Source organism: Labrus mixtus, chromosome 4 (assembly GCF_963584025.1).
Source record: "Labrus mixtus chromosome 4, fLabMix1.1, whole genome shotgun sequence".
NCBI classification, from domain to species: Eukaryota; Metazoa; Chordata; class Actinopteri; order Labriformes; family Labridae; genus Labrus; species Labrus mixtus.
Genome location: NC_083615.1, coordinates 25,924,352 through 25,944,889, shown reverse-complemented (window position 1 = coordinate 25,944,889; position 20,538 = coordinate 25,924,352). Strand labels below are relative to the sequence as shown.

The 20,538-nt window shown below is 45.9% G+C and overlaps 1 protein-coding gene across 4 annotated transcripts in view; it reads left to right on the top strand.

The window, feature by feature from the left end:
- Window positions 1-20,538, top strand: part of srgap1a (SLIT-ROBO Rho GTPase activating protein 1a) — a 91,685-nt gene that overhangs the window by 32,775 nt on the left and 38,372 nt on the right. For all 4 annotated transcript variants that reach the window (XM_061036629.1, XM_061036630.1, XM_061036633.1 and 1 more), the window contains exons 2-4: window positions 1-7; window positions 6,954-7,116; window positions 17,449-17,511. The exon at window positions 1-7 is cut by the window's left edge and continues 189 nt beyond it. In XM_061036629.1, coding sequence (XP_060892612.1) covers window positions 1-7; window positions 6,954-7,116; window positions 17,449-17,511 — 233 coding nt within the window. The remainder of the gene's footprint in view (window positions 8-6,953; window positions 7,117-17,448; window positions 17,512-20,538) is intronic.

Genomic DNA, 20,538 nt, shown 5'->3' with positions numbered 1-20,538 from the left:
AGTACAAGTGAGGGGACGCCGTCCTTCTGTCTTTTTTCATGTGTGTGGTGTATGAGCTTAAAGAAGTGATGGTTTCTGAGCAGTCAGAGGGAAGTCGTTCTGGATTTAAAGTCCCATGTTGAAGGATTTCTATTCTCATGAGATTAAAGTGCTGATGAGCCGTTTCAGTCTTCAGTCATGTGATGACAGAAAGCCGCTCAGTGGTGATGCTTTACTTTCATTTCTCTCGATTCACTTCATCACGACCCTGATTACAAGGCGGCATCTTTTGTGGGATTAAAAAAAAAAACTGAAGTCGAGGAAAAATCTCAACTCGTCATATCACTAGGACCTAATGATAGAAACCCCAAACAGCTGACCTCTGTGTCAGCTCCTCCTCTTCCTCTTTCCCTCGCTCTACCTCTCCTCGCTGCATCACAGTCTTCCTGCAGCTCTCGCCACAGAGTTTAGCGCGCTGTAGTTTTTGGCCTTATTGCTCTGCTGGGGTGTGCTCATGGAAAAAGCAGACATTAAGATATTGTTTGAACTTGTGGTGGGAACGAAAATAAAACTTATGTTGGTCCTCGCGTCTGTAACCCGCTGCTCGCTGTCTGACGCTCTGATGGCTCTAACAGCTGTGTGTGTGTGTGTGTGTGTGTGTGTGTGTGTGTGTGTGTGTGTGTGTGTGTGTGTGTGTGTGTGTGTGTGTGTGTGTGTGTGTGTGTGTGTGTGTGTGTGTGTGTGTGTGTGTGTGTGTGTGTGTGTGTGTGTGTGTGTGTGTGTGTGTGTGTGTGTGTGTGTGTGTGTGTGTGTGTGTGTGTGTGTGTGTGTGTGTGTGTGTGTGTGTGTGTGTGTGTGTGTGTGTGTGTGTGTGTGTGTGTGTGTGTGTGTGTGTGTGTGTGTGTGTGTGTGTGTGTGTGTGTGTGTGTGTGGCTGGTCAGCGACTCTGTGGTCTTCATGGCGTGATTTTCAGTCTGGTCACTTCATTCACGAGTTGAACCGCTCGGCGAGGCCCCGGGAGGATATTCTTTAAGTAAATAAAGACGTCTGACTGACATTAAAAACCTTCCTGTGGGTTTCAAATCACCTGAACTTTATTTTTATATTCTTCAAAACAAAACACACGAACAGTTCGGCTCCTGTGCTCTCCACACTCGGTTGTTTTCTCTGGTCTGACGTGTTGGTGTGTGAAAAAAGTGTGTTTTCATTCTGTCGCCTGAAGCCGTGTTTCCTGTGGTCAGCTTGTGTCAGCAGCAGAACTGAAGTTAAGTATTCAAAGAAGAAATATAGAATCTGTCTGTAATCAGTCTGGACAGGCTGCGTTAAAAAGAGCCCACGCTGAGACGCTCAGTGGAGTTGTGTGTGTGCGTGTGTGATTCTCTCTGCTACTATCCCCGCCCACCACAATGAAAACGAACTCAGAGTTGACCGTAGTCATGACGACAGGTTGAAACCGACCTGAGACGCCTCTACAACATTCAGACTGAAGGCGAAACGTCACAGTGGGGGTAAATAATATGGCGGCTAGAAACAGCGATCTGAACAGGGCTAGTGACTGCTTGTGATTTGTTAGGTGGAGGTTGTTTCTGTAGTAGATGGACAATGATGAAATCGTGAAACAGACTGTGGATCATCTTAGATTTATTCAGCCATGGTCAGACAACATAGAAACACAACACACATGGCTGACAAAGTGCAGACCATCGCTGACCCATCCTGACCAGTCCTCCTAAAATTATAAAGATATGTTCAGGAGTGCAGATGTGCAAACGGCTTCAGAGAGGAAGAGCCTCGATCATTTGTGTTGCAGTGGATGTTTGCAGAACACACGCACGCACACACACACACATACAAATGAACAAATACAGGCAAACATTCCCTTCTGTCTCTCCGGCTCTTTCTTAAATACACACACACACACACACACTGATCACTGTATTATGCAGAGTTTGTTCAGGGAGGCAACGTGAGATCATTGAATAGTTAATGTGGTCAAAGCCACAGCTGGGATCAGCGTGAAAAGTTTCTTCTTAAAGGACTTCCTCTTTCTGTCTGAGAGGATACAAAGAGGACATCAGCAGACATCACTGTCTGCTCTACATTCACCGTTTGTGTTAGAACGAGTCCAAACTGGAATAACTGTTGCTCTGATATCTTTATGAAATAACCGTGACGACGCCGGGCTTCACCAACACGCCGTGGTCCAGTCGAGCAGAAGAATGTTTTGACTTGGTTCATCGTGTCCCTCTCATGAAGCTCCGGTTGTTCTCCTTAAAAGACACAAAATAAATACATAGATGTACTTTATTCATCCCACACGTAGAGCAGCTGCAACAGGTGGCCACCTCGCGAGGCGCCAGAATCATCAATCACACAACGACAAACAAAGACATATGATCTGATTACATATGATGCTCTATGGATCACATCATATGAACTGTAACCATCAAAGTTAAAGCAGCAGTCATCAGTTTGTTCTTTAAGGGCGCACTCACACTATGCACAGTTGTCCTGTACCGTGCTTTGGCATGCTTATCCCCCCTCCCCCCTCCCCCTCCCCCCGCTGGCCTGCACTCACACTGCTCCAGGACTCACTGGGCCTGAGCATGGTTACCTCTGTGCATGACTCTGTAATACAACACATACATGACTTTACGTGGTCATGAGGCGTGCTTAGTTTACAAGACAGGCGGACTCAAAAAAATAAAAAATAAAGAATGAAGGCTGTCCTCATTTTCTACCTGTGCTTGTGCCCCAGCATGAACTGTACCGTGCTGAAGCACATCTCTCTGAAGCTCACCATGGCCAAGGAAGTGTACTCGTACTAGTCATAAGAACTGGACTTTAGGGGTGAAGCGTGCGTAGTCACGGTACAGATTGCCTCTTGTGAGTGCGCCCTAACCCAAGATCAAACATGTTCTTCTTATGCCAGATGTTTTTTTCTTTGTCTTTAGTTTGAGTGCTTCAAACGGAGCTGCTGTGATGAGTTTCAGCCTTTTTTCGGACTTTAAAGTTACATTTATAAATCAATCGATCACTCAGGCTTTGGCGCCCTGTTGCCCACTTTCCAAACTGTAACCTCCCTCCTTGTTAACGCTCGGTCCAAAACGCCTACGCTTCTGTTGGATGTCAGTCGGTCGCTGTGCTGCAGCCGTAGAGGCCGACGTCGCCACAGCTCATGAATAAAAGATTTGATCAGTCACTGGAGGACTTTGACATTTTGCCTCTGATGCTGATAAGAGCTCCTGTTTCAATAACCCTGCATACTGAAGAGGTAATTATCCGTTATGGTCGCCTTCCTGCTCCTGTGTGAGAGCGCGGATGCTGCCCCGGCGAGTCCCGGAGTGAAGCCGCATTAATGAACACAACACACACTCATACACACGTTCATGTGAGGCAGTACGTTTGCATTGGACTTCAGTTTCAGAGGCTTTCACACCTATGTTTTCTTTTACCCCTCGGGGGCCGTCTGTCTGCCTGTGAGTCTGTCTGACCCAGTTCCTGCCCTGGCCCCGGGGTTGGGGGGGGGGGGGGGTGGGAGATGACGAGATTGAGGGATTTTCCTGTCATTATGTGGGGTAAGCAACTCCCCGACGTGATTCTGTCGTCACTGCCTGTGTCAGTGCCCCCGCTCGTTTTCTCACTCCGGCTTCTTTTCTGTGCAGGCATGCAGTTTGAACGAGTCGGTCCGACCTCCAGCAAACACACAGGCTCCTTTATGAACTTTTTATTGGGTGACATCACTGTTTCATTCTTTAGCTTTTACGAAATGATCTTTACTTTCTAACAGGATTATCACGTTACCCAGTTTTAAACTTCCAAAATCAAAGAAATTCACAACCGATACCTGTTTGGATACCATGGCAACAGAAATGAAAGTCCTAAGCAGCCGATTATGGGTCATTTCATTCCTTGTATGTTTTTTTGTTGTTTCTTTCCAAGAGGCGTAACAGTAACTGTTGGATCTTCATGGCGACGGGATGGGAATCAAAACCTGGTTCTATGAAGGACCTGGTTCTACATTTTTCAAATTTCAACACCATTTGAGCTCATCGATTCTGCCATCGAGTCTTGTTGGTCATGTTATATCTGGAGAGTCACGTATGTGGCGGCTCAGTGGTAGAGACTGTCGTCTCTCAAGCAGAAGGTCGGGGGTTCGATTCCTAGCGTCTGATGCCAAAGTTGCCGCGTTGGCGTCGTGTGAATGTGTATGAATGGATGAGTTAATACTGATAGACTCTTTACACAGCAGCCATCAGTATGTGTGTAGGTGTGACCTGTGGTGTAAAAGAGCTTTGAGTAGTCAGAAGACTAGAAAAGGAATAAACAAGCTCAAGTCCATTAATGTCTTTAAAATCAAGTCATCGGTGAACAAGCATATGTCCGTAGTCTAACAATGTATTTGAATAGAATGTGGGAGGAAGTCTAAAGTTCGACAACATTTTACCAAAGAAGAAGAAGATGAAGAAGAAGATGAGGAGGATTTCAAGTGCACTTAATGATTGTCATTATAGCAGGCAGTTAAAGTCCTGAATGAAAACTGTCCGGCTTCACCTGCAAATAATCTGTGTTTCCTGGGGATGATTTTTATTTCCAAGTAAATGAGCTAAAGTTTTCATAACTGAATCCTCTCAGATGGAAAAAAAAAAACCCTGCAGATGACTTCTTCGATCATCAAAGAGGTCATTTTAGAAACGTCTGCAGAGGCTAAACATGATCAGGGAACACCTGGACATAATGTGTGTGAATATGAAAAAGTGAGCATTAATAAGTAAAACCACGCACACACACACACACACACGAGCTGCTTCACATATCAAGATTCAGTGCCATAGAAGTATTGCATGCTGCTGATACATAATGCAGAAAGGGTTTATGGTAATTGCTCTTTGACTGTGTGTGTGTGTGTGTGTGTGTGTGTGTGTGTGTGCGTGTGCATGCTGTAGCTCTGAAATCGCTTCACTTATTTTCTAACTCACTCTCTCTCTCTCTCTCTCCCCCCCCCCTCTCTCTCTCTCCCCTCTCTCTCTCTCTGCACGTGTCCTGGAGCTGGGGCATGTGGCACCAGTGCATCACTCAGCTTTTTGCAAAGTCTTTATTTTTTTTTTTCATGATGTCTTTGGAAAACGTCCGTGATCTCGAATGCTCCCGGATGTTTTTCATGTCAGCGTGTTTGGCTCTGCTTTTATCAAATGTCGTTTGCTTCCTGTTGTTGCAGAGTCTCGGGAACATTTCAGCTGGTTGGAATGTTTGCATCGGTTTTTCATTTTTGAGAGATGTTTCGTTTTCTGCTCGCGCTGCAGATGCTGTGTCAGGACCGAAGGCCGGTTCAGGGCCGGGTCGCTCAGCGAGTGCAGAGTTTCACCTGTTGTGTTGACAAGTGCTGCCTGTCTATGCAAACTAACTGTGTGTGGGGGGGAAGCACAGGCGAGTCTCCAGATGGTTCCTGCAAGACTTGACCCCGGACCCAACCATAAAACCTCTCCCTAACACACACACACCCATGCATCAACATACAAGCTCATTTTCATAGCAGGCAGGAGGAATGTTACAGATTAACCCAGAGGAAGTCGTCCTGCAGGCCTGTGCTTACGCAGGGCCCCCGCCTGCTCCGGCCTGGACAATGTCCTTCATTTAGCATGGAAGCAGCCGGCACACGGCACAGGAAACAGCTCCCAGGCTCCAGGATTCTACTCATTTTTTTTTCTTTCTGCACTCAGATCTGTCGTACTGCGGCCTCTCTTTCCCTGCTTGTCTGCGTGACGTTCATCAGACATTCTACTTTTCAACTTCACTTACAGAAACATCCCCTGGATGTGCTCCTTCTTCATTCCATTAAGTGTATTAAAAGCCTGTGACACACTCTTTCCTGGTTGTAGGAAGTCACTCTGTGAAAGCTCTGCCCCAGAAATGTCACAAATAAAAAGTATTTCCAGCTTAACTGTGCAGTCCTGATATATGACGGGCCGTATGTAGGACATTTAGCACCAAGGGAGGCCTGTGACGCAGCTCTGCTTCTATATCAGGCCGGAGTGCACATGAGGCGTTTGTAGACTTCCTGCCCGTCGAGGATCTGCCACGATCTGCCTGTTAAAATAACAGATATTGACTTATAAAGGAGGGCTGAGACTCTGACATGGACACACACACACACAAATGTTCCAGTGCAAACAAACGGGGACTTCAGAATGTCTACCTGCTCTACTCTGCAAGAACACCAACCTATGGAGGGGTTCTTCTTTAGAAATGCTTTGTGCATCTAAATGAGCAGACAGGGTTTATAAAACAACCTGTTCTCTACACACTGTTTCCTCTTTCTAAGTCTTGAATGGAGATGTTCTGACATCTTCTTTGCTTCCTGAAACTAATGTAGACACCATCAGGATTTAAAAAAACAAATATTATTGGTAGAAAAACTCTGATTTCTGTCTTTTTTGGTGACTTTGGTTAACATTGTATTCTTTATGCAAGGCACCATATCTACGTCCCTGTGACCCCCCCCCCCCCTCCCCACACACACACACACACACCCACCCCTCTGTTCTGGCATCAGAGGTGTGTGTGTGTTCATGTCTGAGTGTGTGTTTGTATGTGGAGGTCCAGCATGTCGTGCTTCTGCGACGCCACAAAGTCACAGACTGGGGCACTGATGTGACGCCGCTGCAGAATGACTGTGAATGGACAAAGATGTAATAGAGGCGGAGCTTCGATAAGCCGCTGGAAGGGAAATCTGTATAGAGCGCCGTACTTTAAAAAAATAACATACCCATATTTGGCACCTTCTGTACGATAACTTTTACATCGTCTTGCATACTAGCTGTTATCCAAAATCAAATTGATGGCGGCTTCAGAGGCTGAAACTGAGTCCAGTATCTCTGTCAGTAAACCTGCAATAACATGTGACAATGAGACTTGAGGTTTTGGCTTTTGCAAAAACATTATTTGACGCCTGACTGTTTCCTTGTGTTGTTTAGGAAAGACCAGAACCTTCTGTCCCCGGTCAACTGTTGGTACCTGCTGCTGAACCAGGTGAGGAGGGAGAGCAAGGACCACGCCACGCTGAGCGACATCTACCTCAACAACGTCATCATGAGGTTCATGCAGATCAGTGAGGACTCCACACGGCTCCTCAAGAAGGTGAGGAGTGTCAGATATTCAAACCGTGGCTCATCGAGGTGTTCATCAGGGCAGACTCTGGTCACCATGTAGAATAAAAAGTGTCCTCTACAGCTGCAGCGTCTGCTGTGCTGTTAGAGGGATCCTTTTGAATGACCACAAGAGATGTGTTCAATTCATAGACTCTTTTACCAATGGGACATTTAAGTATTAGAGATAAAAGTGAATCCAACAGAAACTAATATCTAACTAAGCAGACTGAAAATAAATCAAAAGATATTTCAAAATAAAATGTCGCCGCCTGTGGAGCCAGCTGTGAAGTTTAGTCTTTAGTGGGTCTTTCTTTCTATGTGTCCTTACACCATGTCCTAAAAGCACTCCAGTGTTGGATATCGTGTCACATCGTACATGATCGCACGCTCGCTGTACACACGGCATCCGTTAAATATTAACTTCTCTGCTCTTTGAATTTTAGATTCCCCTTGTAAACAGTATGACATCTAGTGCTTTTATTTTGAAGGTGGACAAACTGAAGTGTGGTGCTTTGTATTGACGAGCTGTTGACTCAAATCACAACACTTAAAAGCGCGTCCGTAAACGGCTCGCTGTGAGCTGAAAAAAGTTTTTCTCCAGTTTTGCCACAGGTCAAAGGTCAACATTTCAATCATGATGTGGATATTATTAATGCTCCACTATCTCCACTTTGTACAACAAGCGTCTGTTCCTTGTAGAGCGCCCTCCTCTGTCGTTCCTCGTCTGTCTACACGAGCAACAGAGAGGAAATAGAAACGGGTCGTTGTTGGGGTAAAAACATTCTGGCGTGCATTTGACCCTCTAATAGAATCAGATTTTGTTGTTGACGCTTGCTGGTGTCTCATGTTGTTAGGACAGGATGTTAGTTACTGTATCTATCTGTCTACCTATTTAAAAAAGCTGACCACATGAAATATGCACAGTGATGAGGAATGTGCTTTGCACGCCATTTTTCCGTCAGGATGAAGTTAAATCTATCTGTCTTTTTGCACGATTCAAGACACTCCAAAGGCTTCTTCTAAGCTAACGCTACATGATGCTACATGTACAGGCTGTGTTCATGTTTCTTTTGACTTTGTGCTGTAACTCGACCTCTGCTGAAGGTCAGATGTGTCTTTGAAGTTGAAGTTTGAAGTCGCCTAAAACACAATCCAGATTTTTCACGGCGGTGAGGTCGGTCGGCAGAGTCTCCGCTCGCTCGTGTTGCATAAACAGACTTTCACTTTCAATTAGCTCCCTCATGTTGTATGTGTAGCTACATGTTATGCAGGATGTTATATTCAGCTGGATGTTTGATGGTCTGAAGCTCTGCTGGCCTTCAGTTTAGTGAATTAAAACGATGCACAGAACCTCGGCCGCCACAGTTTCACATCAGTGATCCTTCACTCTCCCGTCTGAAGACTGCGGCTTCGTGGCTCAGGCCGAGTCTCAGCTGCTTTCTTCCACCACAAAGACGACAACTCCCTAAAAGATTATGAGCTCCTATGCTGCAGGAGTCACATGAACTCACCGCAGGCCCAAATTACAAAGTGGCTTTCCTTCAGAGGAGCGCCTTTGTGTCAGATTAACATGTGCAACTCTCCTCTCGTTCTTATTTTTCTTCCCCTGCGAGCCTCCAGCCCCATCTTTCCTGATTCTAAATTAGACTCATGTAGTGGTTTCTTGTGATTGTGGGTGGGCGTGGTCTTTGAACGCTCATCCCCGACCCCCAGCATACACACAGGAAGCTGCTGCAGCCTTTTCCTTTTGATATACTTTTTCAAATCTTTTGGTTCTACTAATGAGACCAGATGTGGAACAGACAGATTCATGTTGCAGATGTTCCCCTCGTTTCCTCCCCCTGACTCCACACTTTAATGACAGACTGTCTTCAAAACTGATTCATATTTGTGGACAGTTTCAGGACAGACTCTCGCTGAAACCTTTTTGAGTCGATTATTCTCATATTTCCCCTCACAGCGTGACGTTTTCCCCCTCAGCTGGGAGCGGAGGTAACGCAAAGCCCTGTTCAGACCGCCGTTTCAAACCATGATATTTACGTCCCTGTGATGTTTCACCTTCAATTTGATGAAGTGACCCCCCCCCCCCCCCCCCCCGTACCGTCTTCAGAAGTTGTAACAGAGGTGAGACGAGATCAGCTGAGCCAGCGGGGGAGTGCATCGCTGTGTGTGTGTGTGTGTGTGTGTGTGTGTGTGTGTGTGTGTGTGTGTGTGTGTGTGTGTGTGTGTGTGTGTGTGTGTGTGTGTGTGTGTGTGTGTGTGTGTGTGTGTGTGTGTGTGTGTGTGTGTGTGTGTGTGTGTGTGTGTGTGTGTGTGTGTGTGTGTGTGTGTGTGTGTGTGTGTGTGTGTGTGTGTGTGTGTGTGTGTGTGTGTGTGTGTGTGTGTGTGTGTGTGTGTGTGTGTGTGTGTGTGTGTGTGTGTGTGTGTGTGTGTGTGTGTGTGTGTGTGTGTGTGTGTGTGTGTGTGTGTGTGTGTGTGTGTGTGTGTGTGTGTGTGTGTGTGTGTGTGTGTGTGTGTGTGTGTGTGTGTGTGTGGAGCTCCCGCTCTGGTGTGCTTTTGCAACGCCGAGACCGGGACACCGATATTACGTCGTCATGGAAACAATATGAACGTACAAAGACTTGATGATGCACACAAAAAAAGCAGTCTGAAAATGGCTTAAAAACGACGTTTCAGAAATCCAACATTGCATTTACCAAGCGGGCTGTAAAGAAAATAAGTCAGCTGTTTTCATTCACACACACACACACACACAGCTCTACCTGAACATTTCAGGAGTTTTGTGTAAAGTGTGAAAGCACCCTGTGTCTGAATACACTACTCGTTCTAATCCTCAGGATTACCCCTCACTCGCCCCTTCTGCTCCACCTGCACCCCTCTCTCGTCCTGTCTGCTCCACCTGCACCCCTCAATCGTCCTGTCTGCTCCACCTGCACCCCTCTCTCGTCCTGTCTGCTCCACCTGCACCCCTCAATCGTCCTGTCTGCTCCACCTGCACCCCTCACCAGTCCTGTCTGCTCCACCTGCACCCCACCCTCGTCCCGTCTGCTCCACCTGCGTCATCATTGCTGTGGAATGTGCAATACCTAACCTCATTGTGTAACAGTGGTCCCTTTTAAAGTTCCTCAGTGGATCCAGGTGACAGTGTGCAGACAAACGGCAGACTGGTGGGAGGTCCAGGTTCATAGCAGACCTGAGACTTCGGCTCGGCCTCTAATTAAATCCTGCCTGAGCCTTTGATCTGTGCAGAGCCGCAGAACGAGGCCCGGCAACAACAGAGAAGTTTGCCCGTGTAACGTGGGCTCCATCACAGCTTCCAGGAGACAGCTGTATGGCTGTCATCCTTCCAGCACATCAAAGACCCCTGTTTTTATTTCCTTGTTCGTTTGGGTCTCACGCTGTGAGGTAGAACAGCGGAGGAGGACGTCATCGTCAACAACCTCCAGTCGGCCTGTTTGTTCCTCAACATCATGATGTGCACGATACCTGAGTTTAAAAAACCTATCGATACCTGATTCATATACCAGGAACACAAATAGAAGTATTAAAAACCCTTTATTGGATTTGTTTTTAATGACTAGAAATTGCAGCACACTCTGTCTTTGTCTCTTTCTGCCTGGACAGATCTCATCACATGGCTTCAGTTTTCATTATTCATACAGCCGGCTCTCTGTTTATCCTCGGCCTTGTTTTATTTATGGAAGTCACGTTCTGTGGCTGAAGCTACAAGGTGGATCTTTCTCTCTCAGCCTCGGGCAGTCTTAACTTTTCCACAGGCGGGGAAAGCTTGTGTTTACTTTACAATTAGCATTTCTTAAAGAGGACACGCTGGTATTTCACGGGAGGAAAAAGCACAGGTGTGAATAATGATGGCTGGAGTCCTGGTGCCGTGAATGCCTGTCTGCACGCGCTCTCACACTGTCATGGCTTACTGGGCCGTTTTAAAATAACATTTCTACATGTTGTACCACCTGTGATGTCAAATGTAAAAAAAAAAAAAAAGGTTCGTGCATTTTCAGGTGGAATAGAGTCCAGATCATGGTTTTTATTTTTGCACTCGGTGATGCCGTGTATCACCAGAAGAAACTTCCATCCATCCATTATTGATTTTCCCGCTTCCCCCATTCTCTGTCGCAGGAGCTGGAGCCGAGCGAGACATAATTAGCTTAGCTAGATCCACTGTTTCCCATTCACTGAGATGTATCTGGTGTTAGCTGACCAGAGCTGTTGATTTTTTGAGACCAAAGAACAGAAGAGGATGAGACTCAGCAGCAGGAAAACAACCAGAACAGGCTTTTGTAATATGGGGTCTAATGGGAAGTGACTCCCTTTTTATGAGCCGGCCCCCTAAAGGCCACTCAAGGAACTGCAGCTTTTGGCCCCTGCATGCTGACTGGCTTTTCCGTTTCTGAGGTTTCTGCTCGACCTCTTGAATCAGTTTATTTTCTAAATGCAGACACATGAGAATGATATCGATCTCTGCGTCTCTCTCTGATCTCTGAAGCAGCTCACACACATCTCTCTCTCTCTCTCTCTCTCTCTCTCTCTGCTGTGTGCTGTATCTGTTAAACAGTGACAGAGCACGGAGCGTCATGCAGGCACAGGCCCCTCCGGGTTCACTACTGACATCTCTGTACCATGATTAATGTCAGCGGCGATATGAAACCCGCCACTCCTCAAAGGCTGCCTCGGTTTCTTCTCTCTGAGGTGGTTTCATGTTTCTAATGTGGTTTGAAAAAAGATGGAATGAGCTTTAAAAAAAGGGGGGAAACCCATTTAAAGAATCCTTTGAATGAATTTAAGCTGAGATGGAAACCCCCTACACTGAGACTCACTACAATCACAGGTGTGAGTAAATCAGTGATATCCGTTACACGACACAGTGTTTGGTGAAGAGCCGTTGTTGCTGGTGCCTGCAGAGTGTGTGTTGTGTTCAGGGACACTGTGAAAGCTGGGATTATTCCTCACAATTCTTAAAAGTATTATGTTAGGTGTTTCTTTGTGGCTGAAAGCACAGAGCATTTCTTAAATGTAATGCTCCTTTTCTTTCATCTCTCCCTCTCTCTCTCTCTCTCACTTTCCCTCTATCTCTCTCTCTCTCTATCCCTCTCTCTCTCTCTCTCCCTCTCTCTCTCTCTCTCTCTCTCTCTCTCACTTTCCCTCTATCTCTCTCGCTCTCTCGCTCTCTCTCTCTGTCTGTCTGTCTCTCTTTCTCCCCCTCTCTCTTTCTCTCCCCCCTCCCTCTCTCTCTCTCTCCCTCCCCCTCTATCTCTCTCTCTCTCTCATCCGCTCTCTCTCTCCCTCCCTCCCTCTCTCTCTCCCTCTCTCTCTCTCTCTCTCTCCCTCTCTCTCTCTCTCTCATCCGCTCTCTATCTCTCTCTCTCTCTCTCTCTCTCTCTCTCTCTCTCTCTCTCTCTCTCCTTTTCATTGAGTCTCTGGATCACTTCCCAGCCTCCTTCATTGAAGCCGAGCTGACGAGTGTTGGATGTGACAGATAGTCAAAGGTTCTGTCCTCTCAGCTGACGGTTACTAATGAATGTTCCCTCTGGAGAAGTCCTCACGTCTTTTCTGACGAGCTCGTGCACAATGATGTAAGAATCAACGATTGACGAGCAGTTTACGTCAAATACGGCAATGTCACGTTTTGCTGGATACAGTTACAGTTGAACCTATAAATGATCAAGACCTTTCCGTGCCTTCTTTATCTCCACTCCATTCTCGAACATGCCTGGGTTTGACTCGTGCCAAGTTTGGCGCCTCTAAAGCTCGGGTTATCCTCACTCTGTGTTTGCTCTCTCTGATCAGCTATGAGCTACAGATCAGGGAGCTGACGGAGCAGGTGGTGGGGAGAAGATGATGCCAATCAGACAGCAGAACACTCAGACTGTCTCAGACACCGGCCGCTGACTGAGAGCGTAATCCTCCTAACCGTCTATTCCCATGCTCGGACATCGTGTAGCTCTACCTGCCTGACACTTTTAAGGCTTTCACACTTTCTGACTCTCGTCTGGAGGCGTCTCGTCTTATGCAAATTGTGTTACTCAATGACGTTAACATTGTCAACAACCAATGGGAGCAGTCTCGCCCGCAGCAAACAGGAAGCTGAAATCTAGTACACATGACGAGGAGGTGAAAGAACACACAGCTCTCCTGGACTGTGGAAAAGGAGAGACCGAGAGGGAAATAGAGTTCTTTCCTAGAGCTTAATATTCTTGTGTTTGTGTGTGAGAGAGAGAGAGAGAGACACACCTTTGTGTACAGTCGAGAAGTGTGAAAGCCCTATATGTATCTTTTAAAACCAGATATATTCACTGAAACAACTTGAGTTACTTGAGTGAGTCTGTGTAGACTCTGAACCCTGCAGCTCATCTCTGCAGATGGACGACTAACAAATCTGTTTGCTGCAAATTGCAACAAATAAAAAAAAGATCATAAAATTCTCATAAATCCTGTTTCATGCATTTTTTATGTTTAAAAAAAGTTTTCCTGCAGATTATTCACCGCTCTCTGTAATCCAACATATCTTTTATTGGAGCCCTGCAGAAATCTTCCTGTAAACGAACCATCTTTAATTTAGTGTGTGTGTGTGTGTGTGTGTGTGTGTGTGTGTGTGTGTGTGTGTGTGTGTGTGTGTGTGTGTGTGTGTGTGTGTGTGTGTGTGTGTGTGTGTGTGTGTGTGTGTGTGTGTGTGTGTGTGTGTGTGTGTGTGTGTGTGTGTGTGTGTGTGTGTGTGTGTGTGTGTAAGAAGATGCACATAACGATTTGATTTCTCTATAAAAACATTTGCAAAGTTTCTAATTTTTTATTTTGGCTCTCGATGTTTGCCTGCAGCCGTCTTTGTTGTTATTGCTCAATGACATAGTGATTGATAAATGTTTGAGCCTTTCCTGGTCATTAAATAAAGTGAGATGAGGGTTGAAACAACAATCAAGGAAATAACCATAAACACTTTCAGATAAGCGCTCGTCTGTTTGAGGAGATTGAATGCATCATCGTTTACACCCTGAGGGAGGCGGCGTGCTCCCAGTTTAGAGGGGCGGTCCTTAATCGCTGCCCAGGATACATGAGCGTCTCCTCTACTAAACCCATGTGGATGATTGAATCCCAGACAACCTCTGTATGTGGTCTGAGCTGTCAGATCTCAATCAGTCCTCAGGGCACGTCGAGGTGCGTTCACCCATCCACTTGATGTCAGACCTCCAAGGAGGGACGTCAATGCAAGATGTAAACAGCCTCTATGTCAGCAAGTCTGACTCAAGCTGCTGGCTGTTTGAAGTTTAGTGGAGTTGCAAAGGGAGAGGACCCAAAAGCAGACGTTTAAACCATTTTAATTCACAAACATGCAAATTAGAGTCGCTCAAGGTGCGACAGAGTCTGTACAGCCTTGTTCACTACTGCTCAAAACTCCTGAAAAGCTCCTGAGATACAGTTGCAGATCTGCTTTTAACTCAAACAGCAGATCAGTCTATAAATGATCAAGACCTTTCCGTGCCTTCTTTATCTCCATTCCATTCTCGAACATGCCTGGGTTTGACTCGTGCCAAGTTTGGCGCCTCTAAAGCTCGGGTTATCCTCGCGGTCTGTTTGCTCTCTCTGATCAGCTATGAGCTACAGATCAGGGAGCTGACGGAGCAGGTGGTGGGGAGAAGATGATGCCAATCGGCCTCCTCACTCCTGCAGAAAAACTCCTGAAGTTTTTAGAGTGAGCGTTATGTGTGAACACAAACAGTGTTTCTCTCTTCCCCCGGAGTTTCTCCTCCAGCCTCCTCGTATTTATTCTGCAGAAAGTCAGAGTGAGCTGATGTGAGAACACAGCAGGATATAATCAGGAGAATAGACTGTCTGCAGGCAACCGTTGCAATCGCTGTGCACATAATTAAACGACTGCATTATGTTTCCTGTTCTCCAGTATGTTCTTCTCCACTCTTTAGTTCACATTGTGATTCTGTTCAACTACACGTAGCATTGATATAAAGACAGATATTCTTATTATTCTCACATTAGTAGAGCTAAGAGAGAGAGATTCACACACGCATTGAGAGTAAAGCTGATCATTCAGGGACAGGTGAGATAATCAAACACAAACCTCGACAATCCAACAAGCATGAGACAGCTGAACTGTTAAACTTGTCAGGTAGAAATCCTGCTTTCTACTGAGTTGTGAATAATTACGCTACTTCGTCCTGTACCAATGGGTTTGAGACGACTACATGCTCCACTTAAGCCCTGAGTATTCTTGCTTTTAACTACGGGAACACATGACATCAGCCTTGCGTATCCTGCGGAGGTTGGAGCGTCATTAGGAGAGTTGTAGACTGTTGAGACCGGAAATGAAAAACATCGAAGACACCAGAAAGCCGCTACGACAAGTGGAAAGTTTAGAAGAAAAAAACTTAAAGGCAGGGTTGGTAAATTCCTCCAGATCCTTTTTAAGATTTTGGTTGAAATTGTCTTTAGGTCCTGACAGACATTAATAACTCATGTTCTCTGAAAAAGGAACAAGGAAAAACGGTCATCTGTATCAGTTTGTAAGTCTGTAAAAACTTCGACCAATGTCTGCCACGAGGTACCAATCTGATGAACCAATCACAAGCCTCTCTGTCTCCCTGCTCACTCTCTACCTCTCATATGCACGAGCCCACACTCAAAGCATGAGCTGAGGGCCGCTTCTGGAGCAATGGCGCTTGTGCATGTAAGTGAGGGGGCGTGGCTTTAGAGGGAGCACAGAGGGGAGGGGGTGCAGACGGAGCACTGAGGGAATGCTACTTTCAAAATCATGCTAGTTTTCCAAAATTACCAACTCTGCCTTTAATAGATCAAGTCCGCAGATACCTGCTCTATAATGTGTCGTTGTCGTTGCATAGCAACAAGCATGCAATCTGGCGGCACATCATCTCTACTTCAGTGTTTAACGCCGTCTGATTTCTGTAATGCTCCCTCTAGAGGAATCCTCCAGTAACACGCGTTGTACAAAGGCAGAACATTTACTTTCACGACTCAGCTGGTTGTCTTTACAGATTCCACTCCTTGAAAAATCTTCTCTGTCCTCCAGTTTGATCAGAATAAATCGCTTCTCTTCTCCACCACACACGAGGCGGTTCAATAGTTGCTCAGAACCCTGGTACAGCGGTTCTCTGGGAGCGGCTCCCAGAATGAGATTTGTCTGAGGATAACTGGGTTAGAGACCGAGCTGGAGTGCAGGCCGAGGCTGAAACATCATCCAGGTAGCAGCGTGTCAAAGATTCATCATGGTGACTCATAGTCTCTTAAACATGTGATACAGTATACGAGTGGAGGAAATATGGAGCAGCAGAGGGGAATTAAAAGTGAGAGCTGCTCTGACTCCATCACAGTGTCACTGTTAAACGCTATCCAATAACGGGGAGGTGCATTAACGTGTGTGTGTGTGATAGTATTACTGAGTCAGCGCTGTGGCACAGCTGATTGAGTTAACATGTTTGAGAAAAATCTTTCAAACTGAGGCGTGGAAGCGAGATAATGCGTCAAGCATGTGGGCAGTGAAACCCGAGCTGCGTTCGACAGTTTAAAGCTGAAAAGCCATCCTGACACTGACGCCACATTCACGACCTTTTCATTTGCCACACGATGATAAATCTCTTTGTTCTGTTTGGTATTTTTATCTTTCAAAGCACAGGTCAACAGTGCTGCTCTCTGTCCACCAGCACTTTGAAAACGCACCAACAGAATAAAGAAGCTGCTGCAGTTCTGGTTCACTGTTTTGGTTTGACAGCTTATGTGGAACTATTTGAAGATGCTTAAAAAGATCCACTAATGTGCACACAGATCTGTAATTTAGAGCCGACCGATGAATCGACCAGCCGATAATAACGGCAGATATTAGCGTATCCAGTGACTATTGGCATGGGCTAATTACCGGTATGTCTCCGATATGACTAAATTTATTCACCAGTCAAACAGCATTTCACATGAGTATCGTTGTATTACACTAGCAGCTCTCTTTCACCAGCAGAGGGCGGGAGGGATCAACACAATACATGTTTCTATGAAAGATATCGGCCGATATATCAGATTTTCTTCTTCTCCAACATCGATATCAGTATCGGCCCCAAAACTCCCGTATCGGTCGACCCTGTAAACATGTGCAGCAGTTGCATGGATGGTTATTAATGGTGGAAATGTGTTTGTTCTCTAAGATACCTTAAAAAATGTATTTATTTATGCGTTTGAAAATATTTTTGCAACAATAACTCCATAGCTTTAACTCGAACTTCTGTTGTGCTTCGTTGTGTCAAATTGTCAACCTGTTCTAATCGTCTGTCTCATTGTGTTTCTTTTTCAGAGTAAGGAAATCGCCTTTCAGCTGCAGGAAGACTTAATGAAGGTCCTCAACGAGCTGTACACAGTAAGTAGTAACGGCTGTAAGCTCTAACGTTCAGTCTGTGATCCTGCAGCTTCAGGAGGTCTGTCCCACATATTTATAGGCGTTTCCACTGTCACAAGTTGGGAAGGATACCAAAATAACTGATTCGTACCGTCCTACTTTTTGGTAACCTTCTGTTGGGGTGCCAAGTATACCGATTCTGACCCTAAAGGTTGGAGCTAGACACTCTGCAGTCCGTTGATTGGTTGAAAGAATCTTCACTTCCCGTGTGACAGCGGTAATAAAGGGGGAAAAAACGGTCTCGTGGAGCTCTCGTGGTTTCACCTGGAACGAACCAACTCCAGTAAATTACAGCTCCAGAAGCCGTCTGCACCTAACCTCGACTCCAGCACAAACAGAGACTCGCCCAGCTCCACATCTAAACATCTCCCCCCCCCCCCAAACCGAGTTATTTTAGTCTGATCGGAACAACAGCAGCACAGTGCGGAGCTCTCTGCCTTTGGTGGGGGTTCGGCCAACTGGAACCAGTTTGGAGACGGGTGACTGACCTCGGCCTGCACTCCGCACTTACTGGTCTGGAGTCTGTTTACTTTGGTGTTTCTTTTAGAAGGGACACATTTAGAGATGGAGCAGACCTGTTATTTCATTGGTGGAGGCCAACAACGGGACTGAGGCTGACTGATGCAATCGCTGCTGAATGTGGTGTGCGTGCGTGCGTGCGTGCGTGCGTGCGTGCGTGTCTCTCCTCACAGGAGCTAAACCGGGTCAGATCTGGACTGTGGTCGGAGTGACACACATTCAGTCTGGAGTAACACGTAGTCGTGTTTGCAGCAGCACGCAGAGAGACTGAAAGTGTAACCACTGTGAGGAGAACGAGGAGGCTGTTTGAACAACATGAAAAGTTTGACATGTGGTGCACTGTCCTTCTCCCGTCACTGAAGAGGGCGATCTCCGATATTCATTCAAACATTTACAGCCTCTGTTCAGGCTCTTCTAGTGACCTCATAACTACCTGGAGACAGATTTAGAACATGTTTGGTGTAAGGATTCTAGAGGCGGGTTTTAAGCCTCTCGACAAACCGTTACCAGGTGGCTTTGCAAGCTCCTCTTCACATCCCCCCGTAAATGTTGTCTGAATGTTTAGTAGCAATACTCTAAATGTTGAGTCATTTTGAAGCGTCTGTGAAGGGTCACTGAGTTCTCTGTGATGACTCTCTGTGTTGGCTTCACATCCTCAGTGTTTCTCCCTCAGCTGCTGATTCATGTCCACGGTCCTCTCAGAGCGCACAGATGTGTTTCTGTTCTGTGTTAATACGACTTTAATCATCCCTCGCCTCTCTTCAGGAACTCTTTGTTTGGGTTTTTGTGGTTCACCTGCTTCTTAAGAGTTGAGTCAGCCTCCACTTACAGCCATGACTCAAACATCAGGAAGCAGAGCCAATCAGACATTCAGCTTCAGTGATGCGTTTCCTTTGTACTCAATAGAAACTGACCACACAAGGGGGCGGAAACAAGAGCTACATGTGAAATTATTGTTAAATATTTGAGTCAGCAAGGGAGTCTCCATCATTTAAAGGATCAATCAGTAAGATGTGTAGTGAAATGATAAAGGTACCTTACTATATGATCAGACATTAAGGAAACATGCTATGTTGAAGTGCTGTCTTCTCTGACAACAATGCAGCAGCCAGTATGTCCTCCTTCTAACTTTAGATTCTGGTCCTGAATGATCTGGATTTGTTTGGACCAGAGAAGGTAGACAGTTTTAAGACACCCCCACACGGCCGTTTTAGACGCCCCTCGGTTTACCAGATATGAGAGCAGTTATCAGGTCAACAGGTGTTGCAGTGATGGAAGCGGGCAAGAGAAGTGGTTCAGATAGAAGTGATTGTACTCGACCTAAAAAGCCTCTGCATGTTTCTAACAAGCTCCACGAGCAGAAACGTGCTCAAACTAGGATCAATGTTGGAGATGCTTTTGAAAAATGGAGAGAGGTTAGAACACAGAAAGGTTTACTGGTTTTATATGCTCTTTAGTGTGTTTTCCAAGTGTCCTGTGCATGTTTAAGCACATCTATGTGCAAAAATTAAAAGTCTGCGGAAACGCGGCTTCTCCTACATCCTCCTGTTAGCTGTAGCATTAGCTGCATGTAACCCCCTCGAAATTTCTTTGCTAGTGTGACGTCTTGTCAGTGTGATATCACTGATCTAAGCCCATTGGCTCGTTGTGGCAAGCCGACAGGCTGACCAATCAGATCAGACTTGGCACACGTGGGGACTCTGAACGTGGGCACTTCAGAGCCTTAGAGAGAGAGTCAGAAGTGAGCCGGTGCATGGAGCGGCAGTACATGAAAACAGACACTTTTTTTTTTAACCCCAAAAAGGGCGTAATATGACCTCTTTAAGCCCCGCCTCAGCTCCACCTGTTTGTCTGTTTCTGGATTCATTAAAGTTAGGTGGAGACAGTATTTCCAACATGGCGGCCATCATCGTTGGGCTCCAGAAACCAGTGAGTGATGTCACTGAGACGTCCATGTTTTATACAGTCTTAGACTTTAACACAGTAAAGTGGTGTTGTAGCATTTACTTGGACTTTTCTCATATTTGTGGCAAACACCAGATCTGAATCAAAGCACAGTCACTTCCTGTCCAGAACCAGAAGAGAAAACCTAACTCTACTTCCTGAGTGTCCTTTTTCCTTTTCAAACAGAGAGCAGTGAAGGCAGCGTGTTGGATTGAGCTGCAGTGATTTGTGGTTCTTGCGGTCATTAGAGCGTCTTTATGAAAGAGGACGGAGAGAATCTGTCTTTGGTTTGTGGTTCAGGAAGAGCCGAGCCGCCTGCTGAGAGACGAGCTGAATCGATTTGTGATGAATAAGTTGAGCTGAGAGAGGAAGCTTTAGTTGTGGGTTTTAAAGGGTCAGTCACGACGAAGAAGACGGATTATTCTGACTTTTCATCCTACAGAAACAGACCCAAACTCAACATTCTTACACTAACAAGTCACTGGTTTAAGATTTTACCATGAGTAACATCGAGCAGGCCTGAAG